General features: G+C 36.8%; 1 protein-coding gene across 7 annotated transcripts in view; it reads right to left on the reverse strand.

The window, feature by feature from the left end:
* The window catches only part of PPP2R3A (protein phosphatase 2 regulatory subunit B''alpha), a 227870-nt gene that overhangs the window by 60924 nt on the left and 139499 nt on the right, over positions 1 to 27447 (reverse strand). For 6 of the 7 annotated variants that reach the window (XM_089910056.1, XM_089910051.1, XM_089910054.1 and 3 more), the window contains 4 exons: positions 23543 to 23629; positions 19509 to 19665; positions 7964 to 8012; positions 7416 to 7505 (listed from right to left, as the gene is read on the reverse strand). In XM_089910056.1, the coding sequence (XP_089766182.1) occupies positions 7416 to 7505; positions 7964 to 8012; positions 19509 to 19665; positions 23543 to 23629 (383 nt within the window). The remainder of the gene's footprint in view (positions 1 to 7415; positions 7506 to 7963; positions 8013 to 19508; positions 19666 to 23542; positions 23630 to 27447) is intronic. The other variant, XM_089910055.1, reaches the window with a different exon arrangement.

The raw sequence follows: 27447 nt of genomic DNA on the forward strand, positions 1-27447 counted from the left end.
CTTCTGTATCTATAGATTTACCTATTTTGGACAACTCATATAAATGTATTCATACAATATGTAGTCTTTTGTGGTTGATGTCTTTTAATCTGCATAATGTTTTTAAGATTCAACTGTTATAGTATGTAGTACTTCATATTTTTTTATTGCTGAATATTAGATTATATGGATATATCACATTTGTTTTTCCATTTATTAATTGATAGACATTTGGGTGTTCCCATATTTTGCCTACTGAAAATAGTGCAGGTCCCGTCCCTATCCTTTTGTCTCTGTTTATTCTTTTTTCTTTTGCCCTACCCAGGTACATGGGGAGTTTCTTGCCTTTTGGGAGGTCTGAGGTCTTCTGCCAGCGTTCAGTGGCTGTTCTGTAGGAGTTGTTCCACGTGTAGATGTATTTCTGATGTATCTGTGGGGAGGAAGGTGATCTCCGTGTCTTACTCTTCCGCCATCTTCCCCCTCTCTCTGAAAATAGTGATGCTATGAAACTTGTATGGGTGTACAAGTTTTTGTGTGGATATGTTTTCATTTCTCTTGGGTATATTCCTAGCAGTGGAATTTCTGGGTCATATGGTAACACTATAACCATTTGAGGAACTGTCTGTTTTCCATAGCGGCTGCTGCATTTTACATTCCCAATAGCAGTGTATGAGGGTTCCCATTTCTCCACATCTTTGCCAACACTTGTTTATTATCTGACTTTTAATTCATACCTATCCCAGTGGGTGTAAAGTGGTATCTCACTGTGGTTTTGATTTGCATTTCTTTGATGACAGTGATATCAAGAATCTTGTTATGTGCTTATTGGCTGTATAGATATCTTCTTTGGAGAAATGTCTATTCAGATCCTTTGCTCATTTTAAAATTGAGTAATCTGTCTTTTTATTATTGAGTTGTGTTATTTATATATTCTAGATACAAGTTATGTATCAGATATATCATCTAAAAATATTTTCTCCCATGCTGTGGGTTATCCTTCATGTTCTTGATGTTGTTTTTTGAAGCATAAATTTTTAAAATTTTGATGAAGTCCAATTCATTCATTTTTTTCTTTTGTTGTTTGTGGTTTTGGTGTCATCCAAGAAACTGCATCTAACCAAGGTCGTGAAAATTTACTCCTATACTTTCTTCTGAAAGGTTTTATAGTTTTAGCTCTTACATTTAGGTCTGTGATCCATTTGAGCTAATGTTTTTGTATAACATGAGGTAGGGGTCCAAATTCATTCTTTTGCATGTGGATATCCAGTGTCCAGCACCACTTGTTACAAGACATTTTTCCCCACATTGAATTGTGACTTAAGATCCTTGTTGAAAATCAATTACCATAAATGTGAGGATTTACTTCTGGACTCCTAATTCAATTCCATTTGTCTGTATGTCTGTTTTTATTGCTAGTATTATATGGTCTTTACTTCAGCTTTGTATATTTTGAAATCAGAAAGTATGAGTCCTATAATCTTATTCTTTTTCAAGATTGTTTTGGTTACCCTGATCCTTTTGTTTTTTTATATGAATTCAAGATTCAGTTTTTCCTTTATTGCAAAAACAACAACAAAAAAGTAGCTGAGATTTTGTTAGGAATTGTTTTGAATCTACAGATCAGTTTGGGGAGTAACTGCCATGCTGACAATATTAAGCCTTCTGATCCATGAACATGGGATATCTTTGTTTCATTTAGATCTTCCTTAGTTTCTTTCAACAATATTTTATAGTTCTCACGGTGTAATTTTTATGCTTCTTTTGTTAAATTTATTCCTAGGTATTTTATTCTTTTTGCTGCTATTATAAATGGAATTATTTTCTTAATTTCATTTTTGGATTTTTCATGCACAGAAACAACTGATTTTTGTAAACTGATATTATGTATTTTATCAATCTTGTAAACTGATTTTGTAAATTGAAATTACCCTTTATTAAGTTCTAACAGTTTCTTGATTGATTTCTTAGGATTTCCTGTATATAATATCATATTTAAATTGATAGTTTTGGGGACTTCCCTGGTGGCGCAGTGGTTAAGAATCCGCCTGCCAACACAGGGGACACAGGTTCAAGCCCTGGTCCAGGAAGATCCTACATGCTGTGGAGCAACTAAGCCCGTGTGTCACAACTACTGAGTCTGCGCTCTAGAGCCCACAAGCCACAACTACTGAGCCTGTGTGCCACAACTACTGAAGCTCAGAAGCCTACAGCCCGTGCTCTGCAATGAGAAGCTTGCACACTGCAACAAAGAGTAGCCCCCGCTCGCCACAACTAGAGAAAGCCTGCACACAGCAATGAAGACCCAACACAGCCAAAAATAAATAAATTAATAAATTTAAAAAGTTACATTAAAAAATAATTTTCCTTCTTCCTTTCCAATTTGTATGCTTTTTATTTCATTTTCTTGCCTGATAATCCTGTCTAGGATCCAGTGTTGAATAGAGCAGACATCCTTGTCTTTTTCCTGATCTTTGGAAAATAGCATTCAAACTTTCACCATTAACTAGTTGTTAGCTGTAGGTTTTTCACAGATATGGTTTATCTGGTCAAGGAAATTCCTGTCCATGTTTAATCTGTGTTGTTTTTTTTTAAATCATGAAGCAATGTTGAACTTTTTCAACTGCTTTTGCTGAGACTACTGGGCCAATCATGTGGTTTTTATCCTTTGTTCTATTAATATGATGTGTTACATTGCTTGGTTTTTAGATGGTAAACTAACCTTGCATTTTTGGGATAAGTCTCACTTAGTCATGGTATATAATCTTTTTCATATTTTGCTAGATTAAGTTTCCTAATTTTGTTAAGTATTTTTGTATCTATATTCATAAAGGATAGTGGTTTACAGTTTTCTTGTAATGTTTTGTCTGGTTTTGGTATCTGGGTAATACTGGCCTTATAAAATGAATTTAGAAGTGTTCCTTCCTCTTTCATTTTTTCAAAGAGTTTGTAAAAAACTGTTATTTTTTAAAAGTGTTTGGTAGCATCCTTTAGTAAAGGATGCTTTAGTAGCATCCTTTAGTAGCATCCTTTACCTTTAGTAAAGCTACCTCAGCCCGGGACTGTTTTTCTTATTCAGATTTTTAATTTCTTCTTGAACCAGTTTAGTAGTTTGGCTCTCTCTAGGAATTTGTTCATTTTGTCTGCTACCTAATTTGTTAGCATAAAGTTGTTATATATAATATATATATACTATAATCCTTTTCATTCCTTTATGGTCAGTAGTCATGTTCCCTCTTAATTCTGACCTTAATAATTTGTATGTTCTCTTTTTTTCTTGATCAGTATAGCTAAAGCCTTATCAACATTACTGATATTTTCAAAAGAACTGACTTTTGGCTCCATTGACTTTCTCTACTGTTTTCTTATTCTCTCATTTATCAATTTTAATCTTTTTTTTTTCTGTTTGCTATACTTCATTTGCTCTTGTTTCCCAGCATCTAAAAGTGGAAGGTTAGGTTATTGATTTAAGACATTTCTTCTTTTTCAATAGATGGATTTACAGCTTCATCCCATAAGTCTTGGTATACTATGTTTTCCTTTTTGCTCATCTTAAAGTTTTGGTATGTTGTTCCTTCATTTTCATTCATTTCAAATTATTTCCTAATTTCCTTTAGGTATGCTTCTTTGATCCATTGGTTATTCAAGCAGTGCATTGTTTCTGCATATTTGTGAATCCTCAAGTTTCTTTCTGTTAATTTTATTCCATTGTGGTCAGAGAACATAATTTGTGTAATTTCACTTTTTATATTTTTTGAGGCTATTATATGGCCTACCACATACTCTATCCTGGAGAATGTTCCACATGCTTGAGAAAAATATATTGATATATTCGGCTGTTCTTAGGTGGGGAGTTCTATAGATATGTGTTAGGTCCAGTTGATTTATAGTTTTGTTTATAGTGTTGTTCATGACTTTTATTTCCTTGTTGATCTTCTTCCTGACTGTCCATCACTGAAAGTGGGGTGCTGAAGTCTCCAAATATTGTTGAATTATTTACTTCTCCTTGCAATTCTGTCAGTTTTTGTTTCATGTTTTTAGGGTTCTGTGTTGTTACGTGCATATATGTTTATAATTGTAATGTCTTTCTGTTGGATTGACCCTTTTATGAAATAGAATGTCCTTGTCTCTAGTAACAATTTTTGTTTTGAAGTCTATGTCCTCTGATATTTATACAGCCACTCCAGGTTTCTTATGATTGTTGTTTGCATGGCATATCTTGAGCCTTCCTTTTCCTTTTTTCTCCCCTTGTATCTTTAAATCTAATCTGTGTCTCATATAGACAGCACAGAATTGTATCCAAAAAACATGTTTTTTTTTTGACCCAGTCTGAAAATCTGCGTTTTGATGAAACGATTAATCCATTCACATTTAATGTTATTATTGTTATAGCTGGACTTATGCCTGCCAATTTTTTTGTTTTTTATGTGTCTTGGAGTTTTTCTTCTATTTTTCCTTTATTGCTTTCTTTTACATTTAAGTGAATATTTTCTAAGTGGGACACTTAACTCTTTTAATGATTTTTTTTTTACTGTGTATTTTTGAGTTAATTTCCTGCTGGTTGCTCTACGGCTTACCATATACATTTTAACTTCTTAGAATTACTTCAGATTTATACTTAATTCCTGTGAGATACTGAAACGGTACTCCTATATAACTATTCCCTCATCCCTCTTTTTTATGCTATTGTTATGTATATCACATCTCTATATACTACAAACCCAATAATATATTGTCCTAATTATTATAGTATATAATTTATGTTTTTTAAAGAAGCTGATAGAAGAAAGGCGAGCAAGTATATATTCATGTTTGTTATATAAAGTTTCTTTATTATCACTTATATCATTTGTTCCTATGGGATAATAGGAGGAAAAGATGGGAACTATTTGAGGAAAGCTTTTTCATAATTAAGTAAACATGAAAGATAAAAGATTGAAATTGACAGCGTTAACAGAACACCAAAAAGGCAAGAAATGGAAAGATGCACAGCCTTCAAACCTTCAGAAATTTAGGTAATTAAAACCATCTAGGGCTTCCCTGGTGGTGCAGTGGTTAAGAATCCACCTGCCAATGCAGGGGACATGGGTTCGAGTCCTGGTCCGGGAAGATCCCACATGCCGCGGAGCAGCTGGGCCCATGTGCCACAATTACTGAGGCCCAGGCACCTAGAGCCCATGCTCCGCAACAAGAGAAGCCACCACAATGAGAAGCTCGCGCACTGCAATGAAGAGTAGCCCCTGCTCGCTGCAGCTAGAGAAAGCCCGATGCAGCAATGAAGACCCAAAGCAGCCAAAAATAAATAAATAAAATAAATTAAAAAAAAAATCTAAACATTCGAAATAATGGACTAATGGTAAATTATAAACATGCACACTTACTGGCATAGAAATATACTCTTACGTGAAGAAGTGTTATCACAAAACTGTACATTAAATGATACAATGATTTCTCACTTGGTGCAGAGAGAAAGAGAGAGGAGGAGGAGTGAAAGGAGGGAATGAGGAGGGAGGAGGAGGAGGAGGTAGGAGGACATATACCTAAATGTTAACTATGGGGTAAAGAATTATGAATGAATTTTATATTAAGGTTTCTGAATGTATGTATTTTAAAATTTTTAATGCTTGATGTATATTTGTGATAAAATGATAAACTTAAAAAATTAATCCAGCAGAAATGAGCAAAAAACATGAAAAGGCAAGTCACCTAAGATGAAATAAAAATGGCCAAAAATGTATGAAAAAAATTCAGCTTCAGGACTTCCCTGGTGGCACAGTGGTTAAGAATCCTGCTGCTAATGCAGGGGACATGGGTTCAATCCCTGGTCTGGGAAAATCCCATGTTGCTTAGAGCAACTAAGCCTGTGTGGCATAACTACTGAGCCTGTGCACCACAACTACTGAAGCCTGCATGCCCTAGAGCCTGCATGCTGCAACTACTGAAGCCAGCGCACTCTAGGGCCCGTGCGCCGCAACTACTGAAGCCTGCATGCTGCAACTACTGAGCCTGCATGCTGTAACTACTGAAGCCCACGTGCCTAGAGCCCGTGCTCCGCAACAAGAGAAGCTGTCACAATGAGAAGCCCGCACAGTGCAACAAAGAGTAGTCCCTGCTCGCCACAACTAGAGAAAGCCCACATGCAGCAACGAAGACCCAAAGCAGCCAAAAAAAAAATTCAGTATGTCTTAAAAAAAATTCAGCCTCACTAGCAATCAAAGAAATGCAAAAAAGATAATACTGAATTCTTATCAAATTCGAAAATATTTTTAAGAGGAAGATACCTAGTGTGAATAAGGGTTATAGAAAATATGCTCAATACTTTGTTGATAAAGGTATAAAATGATAGTTCTTCTGAAAATCAATTTAATAGCTTTTATAAATGCTCTTAAAAATGTCTACACCCTTAACCTAGCAATTCCTTTCCTGCGGAATTTATTTTAAGGAAAAATATAGTGGATGTTACAACTATTTAGCTAAAACTACTAGAGGATATTAGGAGATAACATTACAAAGGATTAAATCTAATCCTATGGAATTAATTAACCTACATGTCCAAAGAGAATGTAAAAGTTTATATGAAAAAGACTGTACAACACATACCAATTTTTAAGTCTTTTTCTGAGTGTTAGAATTATCAGTATTAAAATTTATTTTCTTCTGCTTTAGCCATGTTTTCTGAGTTGTCTACATGAACAACAAATTACTATCTTTGAAATGGACAACATGCTGCCCATGAAATAAATTAGTTTTATTTCCATTTCAATGATTTCCAAACCATATATCCAACATTTAGATAACTTTTTGAACTAACATGCAGACAGCTGAGTCAGTAATACCAGCAGGCAGCATCAGGGACTGCAGACTCTCCCTCCCTTGGTACTGAGCAGAAGCTATGTGCAGGACACTGTGTTACACAAGCTAGGAATAAAAAGAAGACAGGGACACAAAAATCTATGTCCTTCTCTTCTTCTTGTTCCTAACTTGTGTAACACAGTGTTACAGTGGTGTAAGAAACAGATGGATAAACTCACAGCGACAAATCAAGGTATGCCAAGGAAAGGGAGAGATGATTCTAACCGGGAGAATGAGGGCATGTTCTCATATACTAGTCATCCACAGTTTGCTCTTCTTTCCTCTCCAATTTACTACTGAACAAGGAAGATCATGAAACAACTAAAATCCACAGCATCTATTCCCATATTCCATATAAATGCTTAATATCCTTCAGGGCCAGCTCACATGCCACTTCACCTTTGTTTCCAGGGGTAAGAGCACTTCTCTTGATACACTGTGGCTGTACATTCAGTCTGAGGGCAGAGACTAAGTCAAACCCATCTTGGCACCCCTAGTTGAGCTGGCACTCACTCGTATACATCATGAATTTTTCAAGCTTTGCTCATGTGTTTAAAATCTTGGCAAAGGAAACTCAGAAGTCATACCTGGTGGGGTTCCTTTTGTCTTCCTCAGAAATCAAAAACCAAACAAAATCTGCATAGCTCATTCTTCCCTCTTTCTGTACTGTTTTTCCCCTGAAGAAAACACATGGTTATAAAGTTTCCTGAGCAATTACTCAGATAAATTTAGTACTATGAGAGACTAAGAAATAAAGTAACATTTCTTTGGAAATTAAGTTAAAAAAAATAGAATGCTGGAAACCTCACAAAGGGCAACCCCTTGCATTGCCTATCTTATTTTCAAATGCCTAGAGGATGAAATCAGAAAGTATTTGTAGATATGAAGAAAGAAATCTGGTTTCTAATTTGAATACAAATAATCAGCAGGTTAAATACTTTTACCTGTATTTAGATAAAGGACTAATGCCCATATATTAAAGAATTACCACCATCTTGTATGAAGCCACAACTGCCTGTTTTATAGGGTATTATCTGACCTACAGCACTGACAAATTATGCAGGAAGCCTTGCTAAAATGACATTGTTAAAGTATTACTTGTACTTCATTTTAAAACTCAGATGCTTTTTCTTACCTTGTTACTGCCCCAGAGAATATCCTTTCAATAATCCTGTTTGATGAAGCTAAATGTAAATAAAAAGTACAAAGCTAGTTAAAGCATGCTCCAAAAGGCAATATTTTTGGCAAATTTATTTTCAAGTAGCCACAAGCTAAAACTTAATAATCTTCCACGATGAGAATATGAGTAGTTAAATTTTTACTTATGTATAACATACTTCTTGAAAGCAGGAATTTGAGATGGCTTACTCTATCAATCAATCAATCAATCATTTAAAAAAGAACAGGCAAATGGATGTGCCTGACAGCTGGGATATATTAATATAGTTGAGCATCGAATTGGTTCCGAATATCCTGACAACTAAGACAAAAATGTACAAAATTTGTATTGATCTTGTTATCTAATGAGACCAGACAACTTTTCCCCTAAAACAAGACAGATATTATCCTAGCGTTAAATTCAAGGGGGGGGGAACTGATTGTTGGGGAATTTGAGTAAAACAACGGAGAACTGTTTTTCAGGTAGAATTTTATAAAAGATACTAAAACATACCACAAATACTTTTCTTATATTCTCATCCTATAAAAATCCAGGATATAACATGATATAACATACAATTTTTAAATAAATTCCATCAGTAAGTTTTATTCAGAGGGATGATTATATCTTAAGATAGTATGTTGCTTTTGATGATAGATCCTAGGTAATCTATATCAGCATACCTCATTGTGAGTTAAAAGTAACCAAAATCATTAGTTAAAAAAAGGGAGATAACAGTGGATCTCAGACCTAGGGATGTAGTGAGGATAGGAATCTGTTCTTTTAACAAGTGCCCCAGGCAACGGCATGCACAGTAAAACTTCAGAACCAGTGATGATATCATTAGAGTTAACAGCTACCAGCTCTAACTCTTCTGCACAGCGTTAGGTACAGTCAACATAAAGGTTAATTAATTTGGTTGAAGAATGCTGAGAATATGAGTGTCAGCACTGCCATTCCTGGCCACATACCAAATGTTGAATAAGGGCCCCCTAGAGTTTGTTGAGCACTGGTTTATGGGGTTAATAATTTGAAAATAAGAGGAAATAGAACAGAAGAGGGCTATATAGGAAAGGCAATGGTATTTAATTCTGAAGCTAAAGTCTTTTTGAACGTCTTTCTTTAGAGTTAGAAAGTTTAAGCTCCTAAAACTTAAGATCATGTTGTCCTATTAAGGACAGATTAGTGGGTGGGCAATTACACAGAGTTTCAGTGGCTCCTGCATTATGCAGGCCTAGATGCCTGCTTTTCTGGACTTCATTCCTTTAACATGCCTCTAATGAGTTACTGTATGTGTATATACAATATTTTAGGGCTTAATGAGAACTTGGTTATGCCAGCCAGAGAAGGCGCTTTAGAGCCCACAAGGTTTTGTATGACCTCTGGAGACTAGCTCACGTTATACAGATGATCTGGCCACTGGTAATTAGAAGGTGCACAGCTAACAAGGTTGGCCTGACACCCCTATAAATATCTCCATCTTTATACTATTCTTGTAACAGGAAGGTATGACTATAGGCATACCTCAAAGATATTGTGGGTTCAGTTCCAGGCTACCTCAATAAAGTGAATATCACAATAAAGTGAGTCACATGAATTTTTTGGTTTCCCACTGCATATGAGTTATGTTTATTCTATACTATAGTCTATTAAGTGTGCAACAGCATTATGTCTTAAAAAATCAATACATATAACTTAATTAAAAATACTTTATTGCAAAAAAATGCTAACCATCATCTGAGCCTTCAGCAAACTGTAACCTCTTTGCTGGCGGAGGGTCTTGCCTCAATGTCGATGGCTGCTGACTGATCAGGGTGCTGGCTGCCGAAGGCTGGGGTGACTGTGGCAATTTCTTAAAATAAGACGACAATGAAATCTGCCATATAGATCGACTCTTCCTTTCGCAAATGATTTCTCTGTTACATGCAGTGCTGTTTGATAGCATTTTATCCACAGCAGAAGTTCTTTCAAAATTGGAGACAATCCTCTCAAAACTTGCTGCTGCTTTATCAACTAAGTTTATATAATATTCTAAGTCCTTTGTTGTCATTTCAACAATCTTCACAGCATCTTTACCAGGAGCAGATTCCATCTACAGAAACTGCTCTCTTTGCTCATCCATGAGCAGCAACTCCTCATCTGTTAGTTTTATCATGAGATTTGCAGCAAGTCAGTCACATCTTCAGGCTCCTCTTCTAATTCTAGTTCTCTGTCTGCTTCTACCACATCTGCAGTTACCTCCTCCACTGAAGTCTTGAACCCCTCAAAGACATCCATGAGGACTGGAATCAACTTTTTCCAAACTCCTGTTCATTTTGATATTTTGACCTCTTTGCATGAATCATGAATGTTCTTAACGGCATCTAGAGTGGTGATCCTTTACAGTACGTTTTCAGTGGACTTTGCCCAGATCCATCAAAGGAATCATTACCTATGGTAGCCATAGTCTTATGAAACGTATTTCCTGAGTAAGACTTGAAAGTTGATACTACTCTTTGATCCATGGGGCTGCAGAATGGATGTTGTGTCAGCAGGCATGTAAACAACATTAATCTCATTGTACATCTCCATCAGAGCTCTTGGGTGATCAGATGCATTGTCGATTAGGGTCATTTTTTTTTTTCACATCTTTATTGGAGTATAATTGCTTTACAATGGTGTGTTAGTTTCTGCTTTATAACAAAGTGAATCAGCTATACATATGTTCCCATATCTCTTCCCTCTTGCGTCTCCCTCCCTCCCACTCTCCCTATCCCACCCCTCTAGGTGGTCACAAAGCACCGAGCTGATCTCCCTGTGCTATGCAGCTGCTTCCCACTAGCTATCTATTTTACGTTTGGTAGTGTATATATATGTCCATGACACTCTCTCACTTTGTCACAGACTACCCTTCCCCCTCCCCATGTCCTCAAGTCCATTCTCTAGTAGGTCTGTGTCTTTATTGCTGTCTTACCCCTAGGTTCTTCATGACATTTTTTCCCCTTAAATTCCATATATATGTGTTAGCATACGGTATTTATCTTTCTCTTTCTGACTTACTTCACTCTGTATGACAGACTCTAGGTCCATCCACCTCATTACAAATAGCTCAATTTCGTTTTTTTATGGCTGAGTAATATTCCATTGTATATATGTGCCACATCTTCTTTATCCATTCATCTGTTGATGGACACTGAGGTTGTTTCCATCTCCTAGCTATTGTAAATAGAGCTGCAATGAATATTTTGGTACATGACTCTTTTTGAATTATAGTTTTCTCAGGGTATATGCCCAGTAGTGGGATTGCTGGGTCATATGGTAGTTCTATTTGTAGTTTTTTAAGGAACCTCCATACTGTTCTCCATAGTGGCTATACCAATTCACATTCCCACCAGCAGTGCAAGAGTGTTCCCTTTTCTCCACACCCTCTCCAGCATTTATTGTTTCTAGATTTTTTGATGATGGCCATTCTGACTGGTGTGAGATAGTATCTCATTGTAGTTTTGATTTGCATTTCTCTAATGATTAATGATGTTGAGCATTCTTTCATGTGTTTGTTGGCAGTCTGTATATCTTCTTTGGAGAAATGTCTATTTAGGTCTTCTGCCCATTTTTGGATTGGGTTGTTTGTTTTTTTGTTATTGAGCTGCATGAGCTGGCTGTAAATTTTGGAGATTAATCCTTTGTCAACTGCTTCATTTGCAAATATTTTCTCCCATTCTGAGGGTTGTTTTTTGGCCTTGTTTATGGTTTCCTTTGCTGTACAAAAGCTTTGAAGTTTCATTAGATCCCATTTGTTTATTCTCGTTTTTATTTCCATTTCTCTAGGAGGTGGGTCAAAAAGGATCTTGCTGTGATTTATGTCATAGAGCGTTCTGCCTATAATTTCCTCTAAGAGTTTGATAGTTTCTGGCCTTACACTTAGGTCTTTAATCCATTTTGAGTTTATTTTTGTGTATGGTGTTAGGGAGTGATCTAATCTCATACTTTTACATGTACCTGTCCAGTTTTCCCAGCACCACTTATTGAAGAGGCTGTCCTTTCTTCACTGTACATTCCTGCCTCCTTTATCAAAGATAAGGTGACCATATGTGCGTGGGTTTATCTCTGGACTTTCTATCCTGTTCCATTGATCTGTCTTTCTGTTTTTGTGCCAGTGCCATACTGTTTTGATTACTATAGCTTTGTAGTATAGTCTGAAGCCAGGGAGCCTGATTCCTCCAGCTCCGTTATTCGTTCTCAAGATTGCTTTGGTTATTCATGGTCTTTCATGTTTCCATACAAATTGTGAAATTTTTTGTTCTAGTTCTGTGAAAAATGCCATTGGTAGTTTGATAGGGATTGCATTGAATCTGTAGATTGCTTTGGGTAGTAGAGTCATTTTCACAATGTTGATTCTTCCAATCCAAGAACATGGTATATCTCTCCATCTATTTGTATCATCCTTAATTTCTTTCATCAGTGTCTCATAATTTTCTGCATACAGCTCTTTTGTCTCCTTAAGTAGGTTTATTCCTAGACATTGTATTCTTTTTGTTGCAATGGTAAATGGGAGTGTTTTCTTGATTACACTTTCAGATTTTTCATCATTAGTGTATAGGAATGCAAGAGATTTCTGTGCATTAATTTTGTATCCTGCTACTTTACCAAATTCATTGATTAGCTCTAATAGTTTCCTGGTAGCATCTTTAGGATTCTCTATGTAGAGTATCATGTCATCTGCAAACAGTGACAGCTTTACTTCTTCTTTTCCGATTTGGATTCTCTTATTTCCTTTTCTTCTCTAATTGCTGTGGCTAAAACTTCCAAAACTGTGTTGAATAAGAGTGGTGAGAGTGGGCAACCTTGTCTTGTTTCTGATCTTAGTGGAAATGCTTTCAGGTTTTCAGCACTGAGGACGATGTTGGCTGTGGGTTTCTCATATATGGCTTTATTATGTTGAGGAAAGTTCCCTCTATGCCTACTTTCTGCAGGGTTTTTATCATAAATGGGTGTTGAATTTTGTCGAAAGCTTTCTCTGCATCTATTGAGATGACCATATGGTTTTTCTCCTTCAATTTGTTAATATGGTGTATCACACTGATTGATTTGCATATATTGAAGAATCCTTGCATGCCTGGAATAAACCCCACTTGATCATGGTGTATGATCCTTTTAATGTGCTGTTGGATTCTGTTTGCTAGTATTTTGTTGAGGATTTTTGCATCTATGTTCATCAGTGATATTGGCCTGTAGTTTTCTTTCTTTGTGACATCCTTGTCTGGTTTTGGTATCAGGGTGATGATGGCCTCGTAGAATGAGTTTGGAAGTGTTCCTCCCTCTGCTATATTTTGGAAGAGTTTGAGAAGGATAGGTGTTAGCTCTTCTCTAAATGTTTGATAGAATTCGCCTGTGAAGCCATCTGGTCCTGGGCTTTTGTTTGTTGGAAGGTTTTTAATCACAGTTTCAATTTCAGTGCTTGTGATTGTTCTGTTCATATCTTCTATTTCTTCCTGATTCAGTCTTGGCAGGTTGTGCATTTCTAAGAATTTGTCCTTTTCTTCCAGGTTGTCCATTTTATTGGCATAGAGTTGCTTGTAGTAATCTCTCATGATCTTTTGTATTTCTGCAGTGTCAGTTGTTACTTCTCCTTTTCCAATTCTAATTCTATTGATTTGAGTCTTCTCCTTTTTTTTCTTGATGAGTCTGGCTAATGGTTTATCAATTTTCTTTATCTTCTCAAATAACCAGCTTTTAGTTTTATTGATCTTTGCTATCGTTTCCTTCATTTCTTTTTCATTTATTTCTCATCTGATATTTATGATTTTTTTTCTTCTGCTAACTTTGGGGTATTTTTGTTCTTCTTTCTCTAATTGCTTTAGGTGCAAGGTTAGGTTGTTTATTTGAGATGTGTCCTGTTTCTTAAGGTAGGATTGTATTGCTATATACTTCCCTCTTAGAACTGCTTTTGCTGCATCCGATAGGTTTTGGGTCATCGTGTCTCCATTGTCATTTGTTTCTAGGTGTTTTTTGGTTTCCTCTTTGATTTCTTCAGTGATCACTTCGTTATTAAGTACTGTATTGTTTAGCCTCTATGTGTTTGTATTTTTTACAGATCTTTTCCTGTAATTGATATCTAGTCTCATAGCGTTGTGGTCAGAAAACATACTTGATACAATTTCAATTTTCTTAAATTTACCAAGGCTTGATTTGTGACCCAAGATATGATCTATCCTGGAGAATGTTCCATGAGCACTTGAGAAAAATGTGTATTCTGTTGTTTTTGGATGGAATGTCCTATAAATATAATTAAGTCCATCTTTTTTAATGTATCATTTAAAGCATGCGTTTCCTTATGTATTTTCATTTTGGATGATCTGTCCATTGGTGAAAGTGGGGTGTTAAAGTCCCCTACTATGAATGTGTTACTGCTGATTTCCCCTTTTATGGCTGTTAGTATTTGCCTTACGTATTGAGGTGCTCCTATGTTAGGTGCATAAATATTTACAATTGTTTTATCTTCTTCTTGGATCGATCCCTTGATCATTATGTAGTGTCCTTCTTTGTCTCTTCTAATAGTTTTTATTTTAAAGTCTCTTTTGTCTGATATGAGAATTGCTACTCCAGCTTTCTTTTGGTTTCTATTTGCATGGAATATATTTTTCCATCCCCTCACTTTGTCTGTACGTGTCTCTAGGTATGAAGTGGGTCTCTTGTAAACAGCATATATATGGGTCTTGTTTTTGTATCCATTCAGCCAGTCTGTGTCTTTCGGTGGGAGCATTTACTCCATTTACATTTAAGGTAATTATCAACATGTATGTTCCTATTCCCATTTTTTAAATTGTTTTGGGTCTGTCATTTTAGGTCTTTTCCTTCTCTTGTGTTTCTTGCCTAGAGAAGATCCTTTAACATTTGTTGTAAAGCTAGTTTGGTGTTGCTGAACTCTCTCAGCTTTTGCTTGTCTGTAAAGGTTTTAATTTCTCCATCAAATCTGAATGAGATCCTTGCTGGGTAGAGTAATCTTGGTTGCAGGTTTTTCTCCTTCATCACTTTAAATATGTCCTACCAGTCCCTTCTGGCTTGCAGAGTTTCTGCTGAAAGATCAGCTGTTAACCTTATGGGGATTCCCTTGTGTGTTATTTGTTGTTTTTCCCTTGCTGCTTTTAATATGTTTTCATTGTATTCAATTTTTGACAGTTTGATTAATATGTGTCTTGGCGTGTTTCTCCTTGGATTTATCCTGTATGGGACTCTCTGTGCTTCCTGGACTTGATTAACTATTTCCTTTCCCATGTTAGGGAAGTTTTTAACTATAATCTCTTCAAATATTTTCTCAGTCCCTTTCTTTTTCTCTTCTTCTTCTGGAACCCCTATAATTTGAATGTTGGTGTGTTTAATGTTCTCCCAGAGGTCTCTGAGACTGTCCTCAGTTCTTTTCATTTTTTTTTTCTTTATTCTGCTCTGCAGTAGTTATTTCCACTATTTTATCTTCCAGGTCACTTATCTGTTCTCAGTTATTCTGCTATTGATCCCATCTAGAGTATTTTTCATTTCATTTATTGTGTTATTCATCGTTGCTTGTTTAATCTTTAGTTCTTCTAGGTCCTTGTTAAGTGTTTCTTGCATTTTCTCTATTCTATTTCCAAGATTTTGGATCATCTTTACTATCATTATTCTGAATTCTTTTTCAGGTAGATTGCCTATTTCTTCTTCATTTGGTAGGTCTGGTGGGTTTTTATCTTCCTCCTTCATCTGCTGTGTGTTTTTCTGTCTTCTCATTTTGCTTATCTTACTGTGTTTGGGGCCTCCTTTTTGCAGGCTGCAGGTTCGTAGTTCCTGTTCTGTTTGGTGTCTGTCCCCAGTGGCTAAAGTTGGTTCAGTGGGTTGTGTAGGCTTCCTGGTGGAGGGGACTAGTGCCTGTGTTCTGGTGAATGAGGCTGGATCTTGTCTTTCTGGTGGGCAGGTCCACGTCTGGTGGTGTGTTTTGGGGTGTCTGTGGACTTATTATGATTTTAGGCAGCCTCTCTGCTAATGGTTGGGGTTGTATTCCTGTCTTGCTAGTTGTTTGGCATAGGGTTTCCAGCACCGTAGCTTGATGGTCGTTGAGTGTAGCTGGGTGTTGGTGTTGAGATGGAGATCTCTGGGAGATTTTCGCCATTTGATATTACATGGAGCTGGGAGGTCTCTTGTGGACCAGTGTCCTGAAGTTGGCTCTCCCACCTCAGAGGCACAGCAGTGACTCCTGGCTGCAGCACCAAGAGCCTTTCATCCACATGGCTCAGAATAAACGGGAGAAAAAGTAGAAAGAAAGAAAGAGCATAAAATAAAATAAAATAAGGTAAAATAAAATAAAGTTATTAAAATAAAAAAACAATTAAGAAAAAAAATTTTTTAAATAGTAAAAAAAAAAAAAAAAAAAAAGGACCTAGGACAAATGGTGAAAGCAAAGCTATACAGACAAAATCTCACACAGAAGCATACACATAAACACTCAAAGAAAGAGGAAAGGGGAAAAAATAATAAATCTTGCTCTCAAAGTCCACCTCCTCAATTTGGGATGAATCATTGTCTATTCAGGTATTCCACAGATGCAGGGTACATCAAGTTGATTGTGTAGATTTAATCCACTGCTCCTGAGGCTGCTGGGAGAGATTTCCCTTTCTCTTCTTTGTTTACACAGCTCCCGGGCTTCAGCTTTGGATATGGCCCTGCCTTGTCGTGTAGGTTGCCAGAGTGCATCTGTTCTTCGCTGAGACAGGACGGGGTTAAAGGAGCCGCTGATTCGGGGGCTCTGGCTCACTTAGGCCGGGGGGAGGGTGGAGTGTGGATGCTGGGCGGGCCTGCGGTGTCAGAGGCTGGCAGGACATTGCACCAGCCTGAGGCGCGCCGTGCGTTCTCCTGGGGAAGTTGTCCCTGGATCCCGGGACCCTGGCAGTGGCAGGCTGCACAGGCTCCCCGGAAGGAGGTGTGGAGAGTGACCTGTGTTCGCACACAGGCTTCTTGGTAGCAGCCTTAGCGTCTCGTGCCCATCTCTGGGGTCCGCGCTTTTAGCCGCGGCTTGCGCCTGTCTCTGGAGCTCCTTTAAGCAGCGCTCTTAATCCCCTCTCCTCGCGCACCAGGAAACAAAGAGGCAAGAAAAAGTCTCTTGCCTCTTTGGCAGGTCCAGACTTTTTCCCGGACTCCCTCCCGGCTAGCCGTGGTGCACTAACCCCTTCAGGCTGTGTTCACGCCGCCAGTCCTCTCCAATCAGGGTCATATTTTGAAAAGAATCTTTTTTTCCTGAGCAGTAGGTCTCGACAGTGGGCTTAAAATATTTAGAAAACCATGTTGTAATCAGATGTGCTGTCATCCACGGTTTGTTGTTCCATTTGTAAAGCACAGGCAGAAGAGATTTAGCATAATTCTTAAGGGCTGTAGGATTTTTGGAATGGTAAGTGAGCGCTGGCTTCAACTTAGTCACCACCTGCATTGCATTAGCCCCTAACAAGAGAGTCAGCCTGTCCTTTGATGCTCTGAAGCCAGGCACTGACTTCTCCTCTCTAGCTATGAAAGTCCTAGATGGCTTTTGCTTCCAATAGAAAGCTGTTTCATCTACATTGAAAATCTGATGTTTAGTGTAGCCACCTTCATTATCTTAGCTAGATCTTCTGGATAACTTGCTGCTTCACCATGTACTTTCATATTATAGAGATGGCTTCTTTCCTTAAACCTCATGAACCAACCTCTGCTAGTTTCAAACTTTTCTCCTGAAGCTCCCTTACCTCTCTCAGCCTTCACAGAATTGAAGAGAGTTACGGCCTTGCTCTGGATTAGGCTCTGGCTTAAGGGAATGTTGTAGATGGTGTGGTTTTCTATCCAGACTACTAAAACTTTCTACGTATCAGCAAACAAGGCTGTTTCACTTTTTTTTTTTTTCTTAACCACATCATGCAGCTTGTGGGATCTTATTTCCCCAACCAGGGATTGAACCTGGGCAGTGAAAGCACCAAGTCCTAACCACTAGACAGCCAGGGAATTCCCAGTTTCACTTTCTTATTCATGTGTTCACTGGAATAGCACTTTTAATTTCCTTTGAGAGCTTTTCCTTCACATTCATTCACTACTTGGCTAACTGTTGGCACAAGAGGCCTAGCTTTCAGCCTGTCCTGGCTTTCAACGTGCCTTCCCCTCTAAGCTTTCTAGCTTTTGATTTAAAGTGAGAGATGTGCTACTCTCCCTTTTACTTGGACACTTAGAGTCCACTGTAGGGCTATTAATTTGCCTAATTTCAATATTGTTGTGTCTCAGGGAATATGGAGGCCCGACACAAAAAACAGTTATCAATTAAGCTTGCTATCATACAGGTGTGGTTCATGGTCCCCCAAAACTATTACAATAGTAACATCAAAGATCACTGATCACAGATCACCATAAAAAATAAAACAATAATGAAAACGTTTTGAAATATTGTGAGAATTACCAAAATGTGACACAGAGACATGAAGTGAACAAATACTGCTGGAAAAATGGCACCGATAGACTTGCTCAATGCAGGGCTGCCCCAAACATTCAATTTGTAAAAAATGCTCTATCTGCAAAATTCAATAAAGCAAAGTATAATAAAACGAGGTACATCTGTACTTGAAGGAAGAATACAATACTAAAATGCTTGTTTATCAAATAAGTACAATTTAGTATTTCCTCTTGATGCCTGGTTGGCACCTGAGTTTTGTGAGCTAGAACTCTGTTTCTTAAAATGGAAAGTTCTCTGAAAACTGACATATAGAATAAACCTTTTCTTAAGATGTATACTACTAGTCAGAGATATACCAAATATCAGAAGCAAAATTCAAAGTATTTATTTAAGATTTGTACTTTGCTACATCTAAAAGGCTAAGGGCTTATTAAAAAAATCCACAGTATCTGAGAAGACATTTAAGAACAGAACAGGGACAATCTTATAAGAATGAATCAATGTATCTTGGTGCTTGGTTAAGAATATTAAATCAGCAGGAAACAGGTTCTAAGTTTACTACTGATCAAAATGAAGTAAGAAGGGTAATATCATGTAATATGTAATTTTTTGTTTTCTGACAAAAGAAAGCACACAAAATTCACCTGCAGAGAAAATACCTTTTCTAGAACTAAATTCCAGTAAAGGTTTTATGAATCCTTGAAAACACTGGCAAGTTACAAACATCATTTTCATCCTTGGTTGTTTATAAATACTGTAAAATGAGAATTTATAAAGGTGTATATACATTCTCTTTCAAATAAACTTTACATAGATGTGGTTCTTATTCAGTTCATCATCAGAAAATAAGCATCACTATAAAGACTCACCCATTCATCAAAACTAAGACTCTAATTTCTTACTTACCTCCAAACCCCTTCTCCTAAATCTGGTTTCTAAATAAAAAATTAGTACCTTCACTCATTTCTACTTAAAAATTCTTGGCCCTTTCAAGAGGACTTGATTAGATACAGGATTTAAGAAATGGGAATTCCCCATAATGAATGAGCACAATTTAACTCTTGCCTTCTTCAAAATAGTAAAGTCAACATCCATAGAAACACTCACCCTGGTCATTGTATCGAGACAGATCGGCCTGGCTGACGTAGAGGTCATGATCACTATCTAGTTCCCAGAATTTACAATAAATAACATAGAAGTGTTCATAGGAGAAATAATCTGTGATTTGGTTTATATCTTCCTCTTCTTCCAAAAGTGCTAGAGTCTGAAATGGTATGAATATAAGGATTAATTTATTTTAAAAATATGAAGACCCAGCTTTGGCCATTATATAGATCCCAGTTAATTTCTACTCTAAACTGAATTAAAAATTTTGGTTTTGGTACCAAACCAGGAAATTTAGTAGGCAACCTCATCCTACCTTTTAATCAACTGACCAACCTATAAGCATTTACGTGCTCTGTAATATTCTTAGCAAAGACTTAGATGCTACGGAGGATTTAAAAGCAGGGAAAGGGAAGAGCTGTCACCAAGGGGACTGCAGCCTATCTAGAGGTCCCCAGACTAGCAAGCACAGAACAATCAGACAACAGACTTTTAATTACATGGCCATAAACTCACATTACTTTTAACTGTTCAAAGTTAAAAGACTGATCTTCTATCTGTTCTATTATGAAGAGTGGGCATCCACATGCAGGGTTTGGTTTTGTAATGGCATCAAGTTTACCATAAAGGTGACTTATTTATACCATTGTGATAGTGTGGGGTAGCCTGGCATAGAAGGCATGGAGGGTAGAGCTGCAGGGCCCTGAGCTGGAAATAAGCCTGGGTCTCCCCTGACTCATTGTGTGCCCCTAGGGAAAACACCAGAAACAGTAATTTTTGAGCCCAGAATTCTTATAATAAGCCAAATTATCATATAAATGGGCAGATAAATGAAGATGTTTTTAGAAAGAGTCAGAAAAAAGATAAACCATAAGGAAACTTAGGAAATAGAAAAAACAAAGTGAGACGACAGAAATAAGACCAGATATATCAACAGTCACAACAAAGGTAAATGAGTTAAATCTCCCTATTAAAAGATTTTCAGATTGAGAATAAAACCCAAACCCCAAAAGCAGATCTAGGTATATGCTGTCCATTAAGAGAAGTCTGAAGTAAAATTTAAAAGCAAGGTTAAAACATGTACTAGCTAAATCTTCAAAAGAAAATAAAATGGAATTTTGGATTTCCAGTATTTACATTTTAGAAAATAATTTTTATCAAAGTAATACTCTTGTATTATGAAATAGTCATCTTTCTTATAATGTTTTTCACCTTGAATTCCAAATTATGGTAAAAGCCACTCAATGAAAGATTTTGCAGCCAGTAAAAATTATAAAGTCTATATAGAAACAAAGGAAAATCATGACATGGTAAGTGTAAAATACAGGATATAAGATTGTACACATTAAGAACTATATTAAATTCTAAAATCCAAATATGCATATGAATGAGACTAGACGAACACATACAAGAATATTAGTTTTATTAGGGTGGTAAAATATGCTTTTTCTTCTGTTTTCCAAACTTGCTTGTAATGTTTTTTTAATAAGATGCTCTTTAATGTGTATAAATGTACACAAAGAATATGTACAATAAAACAAATATCTTGAGAAGCAGGGAGCTCTTATTTTCATCTACTGGACTGTCATAAAATGAAAAAAATGAATAACTTCTGCTGTTGGTGAGTATGTAAATTTAAGTATGAACTAGTGCAGGAGTTTAGTAGGGTAACTTGGCAGGATCTATCAAATTAAAAATGCACATGCCGGGCTTCCCGGGTGGCACAGTGGTTGAGACTCAGCCTGCCGATGCAGGGGACATGGGTTCGTGCCCCGGTCCGGGAAGATCCCACATGCCATGAGCCATGGCCGCTGAGCCTGCGTGTCCGGAGCCTGTGCTCCGCAATGGGAGAGGCCACAAGAGTGAGAGGCCCACGTACCGCAAAAAAAAAAAAAAAAAAAAAAAAAAAATGCACATGCCATTTGATCCAGGATTTTCCCTCCAGTACTCTATTTTAGAGAAATTCTTACTCATATACACACAAGAGGAAAGTATAAGGATGTTCACTGCATTATTGTAATAGGGAGATAATGAAAGTGAATTGAACATCTTCAGTAGAGAAGTATGTAATTACAGTACAGCCATGCCAGATTACACAATAGTTAAAAGAATGAGATAGATTTATATGAATGGAAATGAAAAAACATCAAGACATACTGTTAAGTTAAAAAAAGTTAACAGAGTAATAAGTATGGTCTCACATATTAAAAATAATTCAAAAAAGCAGCCACACAGAACAAAACTATATACTCCACACATACAATATATACTCCACACACACACACACACACACACACACACACACATATACAGAGGAATAAAACCACAGATAACATGGGTTCCCTCTGGTAAAGGGAGTGAAATGGCAGGGTGAAGAGATAGTGACCTCTGCTTATTATTCTACATAGGTTTATGTTATTTGAATATTTTATGAGCATACCTTCATGTACTAAGAGGAAGACTAAGGAGAGGGGTAGGGAAGAAAATAGAGGGAAGCAGAACACTTGAGTTCTATTTCCAGTTCAACCACTTATTTTGCTGTGTGATCTTATCCAAGTCATTCAACCATATGAATTTTACCATCAGTAAAAAAAATATGGATTATAATAATGATCTAGAAATACAAAACTCTAATGTGCTTCAGGAATGTGAGGGATTATTATCATTTTTAAAAAATTAATTTATTTTTGGCTGCATTGGGTCTTTGTTGCTGCACGTGGGCTTTCTCTAGTTGTGGGTAGTGGGGGCTACTCTTTGTTGCAGTGTGTGAGCTTCTCTTGCTGCGGAGCACAGGCTTTAGGCATGCGGGCTTCAGTAGTTGTGGCTCACGGGGCTCTAGAGAGCAGGCTCAGTAGTTGTGGCGCACAGGCTTAGTTGCTCTGCGGCATGTGGGATTCTCCCGGACCAGGGCTCAAACCCGTGTCCCCTGCATTGGCAGGCAGATTCTTAACCACTGTGGCACCAGGGAAGCCCCTATCATTCTTAAGGTGTAAGGCCTTTTTAATGGAATTCTTGCCATCTCAACCCATACCACATTACCTCTTGAGAGCCCAGGCAGACACCAGGTGTTCAGTAAATATTAATAATGACTGTGATGATGACTTTTCATTTATTAGAATAAAAGGTGTTTGCATATTCATTATGGATTGCTAATTTTGCCAAGTCTTCATTACTTTGTCTGTCCCAGATGAAGATGGGAAAAAGAGTGTAAATAAGGTTGTATTATTTGCTTAAGCTTCATTTAGTATGATTTACTTAAAGTAAAATATTTCATTTCCTTTCAAGTGTGACCAATTCTACTTTCTTTAGGTTAATAGAAGAGCTTGAACAATCAGGCATGAAGATTGCCTCGGTTAAAGGCTCCCACTAGTGGTCAATACTTTCTCATTTGGTAAAATAAATAAAATAATTGAATGAAATGCATTCTTTCTTAAAAGGAATTTTTATTATTTTTCTCTAGCAGGAGATGGATAAAGAGTCACTGCTAAAAGGAACAAGTTGAAATTCCTCCATTTCTTTTGCAAGGCCCTTCCCAACCTGGCTCTGTCTCACCCCTCAGGCCTCATCACTGGTCACTCTCCTTGGAGCCTGTGGCCACTTAAGACTGTTCTGCAGTTCCTGAACGGGCCACTTTCATGCTTCTGGGCCTTTGTTTATGCTGCTTCCTCTATCTGGAATCCCCTTTTCTTTTGATTTCTTTATCTTGGTAAACTCCTGATATCTCTAAGGTCAAGATCACATGCCAGTCCTACTGTGAAGCCTTCACTGCATGTTTATGATACATTTCTGTGGAATTTTTCAAGTCAGGTGTGGCTGTCTGTGCCCTTTTCTCTTTTGCTCCACAGTGCATGCCCTGATGCAAAAATTTCTTGTTATTCATCTTTGTTCCCCCAACACATTCCAGGTATCTGATAACTGCTTAACGACTGAAAGTAGTGACAGGGCTTTGCACATAATAAGCACTCAAATATTTGTTAAATGAAGTAAGATTATTATTTAAATTGCTCCTTATATATGAATTTCAATGAGAGGCATACTTGCAAAAAGTTGCTTTTTCTTATCTCTGTTGCAGTAATTTTTCCACTCCAAGATCTGTTGACTGTGTAGAATATTCTCTGAATAACCTGGTTCCAAAAGGAAAACAAAACCAAATAAAAACATTAAAGATATCTATTACTTTATCAAAGGCCATCTTATGAACATTCTTTGAACTAAGCTAAGTTTTGGCCTTTTGATTATATCAAGTGTAATTTCTAGTAAAAATTAATACTATATTAAAAAAGTCTACATCCATATAGTTTGCATCTGCCCTTATAATTCTAAGAATAAAAAAATTCTTTGCTCACAAGTCGGCATTTCCCAGGTGCCTACATGTCACTTTCATTTTTACCTCTCATATAGGGATTCAAGTAGTGCTTATTAGGCTAGATGTTTCTGGAAGGCATATGAGGTGGGAAATCTGCACTGGGGTGGCTTAACAATTACTGGGTCAGAAGAATGGCTGCCAACATGGTATGATTCAAGAGGGCATATTTTGGTTATTATAGCCTTATCCATTGGAGTTTTGAAGACTTCTGAACTCTCTCTGGAAACTCAGATACATCTGGGATAGTTTATATCCCGAGTCCTTATTTAGGCATGAACAGTTTTGTTACTAACTAGTGTTTTAATAAGTTTAACAAAGGTGAAACTCTGGAGAAGACCCTGGACAAGATGGGAGAGAAGGAGGATGGGTAGCAAAGGTGTCTGAAATGGAGGATGTATGTGCTGTTGTGTAGGGGAGGACTGGAGAAGGAAGACAGGCTGCAATCCTGGAGGTAGGAGGCCACAGTGCATTCTTAACACTTTTACCTGGGGTTATTCCTACCCATTTAATTTGCACTTGACCTATTAGGGTTTTTTCTTTTTTTTCTTTTCTTCTTCGAAAGGAAGCAAGGGTGAGAAGAGCAATTAAGCAGCTTTTGTGGTACTTTGGCTTTAGTTTTGATTATCTAATGATATGGAAATCCTGTATCCTTGGTGGTTTTTATCATAGAAGAGGTTAGATCTCCTTTTTAGGCTATTTTAGTGCAAGAAGAACAAAAAAGAGAAGACATTTGGACAGCTATCCTAAGAGTAGGCCTAATGAGGAACCAAACCACTATTCTGTTTCTGGATTCCATATCAAAGAGAGTGATTCCCAAAAATAACAGGAAAAAAGTAGCCTCAGGATGAAGGTCCAGGCTTGTGCTGCCCGGCACACCTCACCCCATCTCGCTACCAGTGCTAACTCCTCCCGACCCTTCAGCATCTAGCTCAGTTACCAACTCCATAGGAAGCCCCAGCACAGGCACTTGGGTCGAGCTGTCTTCTGTGCTCCTGATGTCACCTGAGTCTCCTTCGGTCATCCTGTGGTTATATTCTCAACACAGGTATACCTGATTGTCATCACCTCCAAATTCTAAGGAACCCGATCTCTTTTCACTTGCATCCCAGCGCCTGATATGTTGCTCTGCCTATATCATCAGGTGGTCAATAACTGCATGATAATTTTAAAAACTGAGGTATAATTAACATACATTATATTAGTTTTAGGTGTACAACATAATGATTTAATATTTGTATATATTGTGAAATAATCGCCACAATAAGTCTAGTGAACATCCATTTCCACGGTTACAGAATTTTTCTTTCTTGTGATGAGAACTTTTAAGATTTACTTTCTTGGTAACTTTCAAATATTTAGTACAGTATTATGAACTATAGTCACCATGCTGTAAATTACATCCCCATGACTAAATTATTTTACAACTGGAAGTTTATACCTTTTGATTCCCTTCACCCATTTTGCCTTCTCCCCACCTCCTGCCTCTGGCAGCTCCCAATCTGTTCTCTGTGTTTGTAAGCGTTCTTTTTTTTTTTTTTTTAAGATTTATATCATACAGTATTTGTCTTTCTCTGACTTATTTCACTTAGCATAATGCCCTCAAGGTCCATCCATGGTGTTGCAAATGGCAGGATTCCACTCTTTTCTTATGGCTGAGCAATATTCCATTGTATTCCACATCTTCTTTATCCAGTCATCTGTGGATGAACACTTAGGTTGTTTCCATTTATTGGCTATTATAAATAATGACACAGTAACACAGGGGTGCATGTATCTTTTCAAGTTACTGTTTCCATTTCCTTTGGATAAATACCCAGAAGCGGAATTGCTGGATCATACAGTAATTCTATTTTAGTTTTTTTGAGGAACTTCCATTGGCTGCACCAATTTACATTCCCACCAAGAATGCACATGAGTTCCCTTTTTTCCACATCCTTGTTATTTCTTGTCTTTTTGATGATAGCCATTCTAACAAGTGTCAGGTGATATCTCACTTTAGTTTTGATTTGAATTTCCCTGATTAGTAATGTTGAACATCTTTTCATGTACCTGTTGGCCATCTGTATATCTTCTTTGGAAAATTGCTTGATAAATTAATGAGATTGGAAAACTGTGTACCAAAGACTTTCATGTTATATTTGTGATAGAGACATATGGGTTGGATTCATAGCTAATTGAATAACTCTATCCAAAGTTTTGAACAGCAGATGGATACTAACCTAGGAAAGTTCTCTAATTAATATTTTACATAAAATCAGTACTGTTGTCTATGATTTACAGATAGATTGCATATAAGATGTACAGAAAATATAAAACAGGGAACTGTATACAAAATTATTGTGAAAGATACTACTAATGTAGTTGTGTTTACTCTTGAGGAAAAAATAAGACTACAGTATAGATGTGACCATGATCTGAATGGTTATCAGGTGGAAGAAGAAGTTGATTTGTTTTGTACTGCATCAGAGGGTAGAAATAGAACTGGAACTACTAGAATTACTGGATAGAAATGCCCTTACTGGTTAGAAATGCTTCAATGTAAACAAGAGTTTCCTAACATTAGCCTTATGAAGCAATGGGTTGTATGAAGTAGTGAGGTTTCTTCTCACCACAATTATTTAGGCAGAAGCTCACAGGATTCCCGTGTTAGGTGGGAGCTGGGACTAGCTGGTGTCTACAACTTCTCTACTGGCCCCAGTCACTCAAACTCTGAGTGAGGTGCTTCAGGGCAGAGAAAGTGTTTTATTCAACACTGTATTTTTAGCACTAGCTTCACAAAAGTTCCTATAAAAAAGATGGAGGATTTTAGGCCAGAAATTATATATATGAAAATAAAAATTAAGAATATCTTTTATCATAGTTCCATGTCTTCTCTCTCAAGTTAAAGTCAATTTCAATACATATTATTACACCAAACTTTTCTTTGTTGCACATTATTAGATTTTTGTCCTTATTTCTTGATTTTGAATGTAAATTTATCTTAAAGTCTAAGTTTCCTGTCTATCTAAATTTTGTATATATATACCCCTCAAATATTTTATATTACTTATGGAGGTACTATATAACACTTAAAATTATAAAACTTTAATCTGTATTTATATTTTATTCTTTTCTTCATCTTTTGTTCTTTTGACAGAATTTTTAAAATTCATAAACATTTTGAATGTTAAGTAATTTCCTATTTTTAGCCTCTGCTAACCTACTTGTCTCATACTGTAATAAAATGTACCTGTATTCCATTTTTCCATAGCCTAAAATCTCCTTATTCAGTGGCCCCTTACATCAGCACATTTATTGGTTTCCACACAACTGATTCAGCATTTTAGCTTATCGAGGTAGGGGCACCATCTAGTGGTGAGAGCATGTAACTGCTGGTTCTACATTAATTACAGTTGTTTTTTTCCCCCCTAACTTTTTTGGTCTACCAGTTTTAGGTTTTTAAAAAGAAATTAATCAAAAATTTAAAAATATAAAAAAAGTAAAAATTAATAATAGTAAGAATAACTGTTTACTATCAGTGAGAGAAATGAAATTTGATAATTTTTCACCAAGGAATCTCTAGTCAACTTGACAATT

The sequence above is a fragment of the Delphinapterus leucas genome, chromosome 4 (assembly GCF_059928025.1).
Source record: "Delphinapterus leucas isolate spDelLeu-1000000601 "Yukka" chromosome 4, BTC_Dleu_Yukka2, whole genome shotgun sequence".
Taxonomy (NCBI): Eukaryota; Metazoa; Chordata; class Mammalia; order Artiodactyla; family Monodontidae; genus Delphinapterus; species Delphinapterus leucas.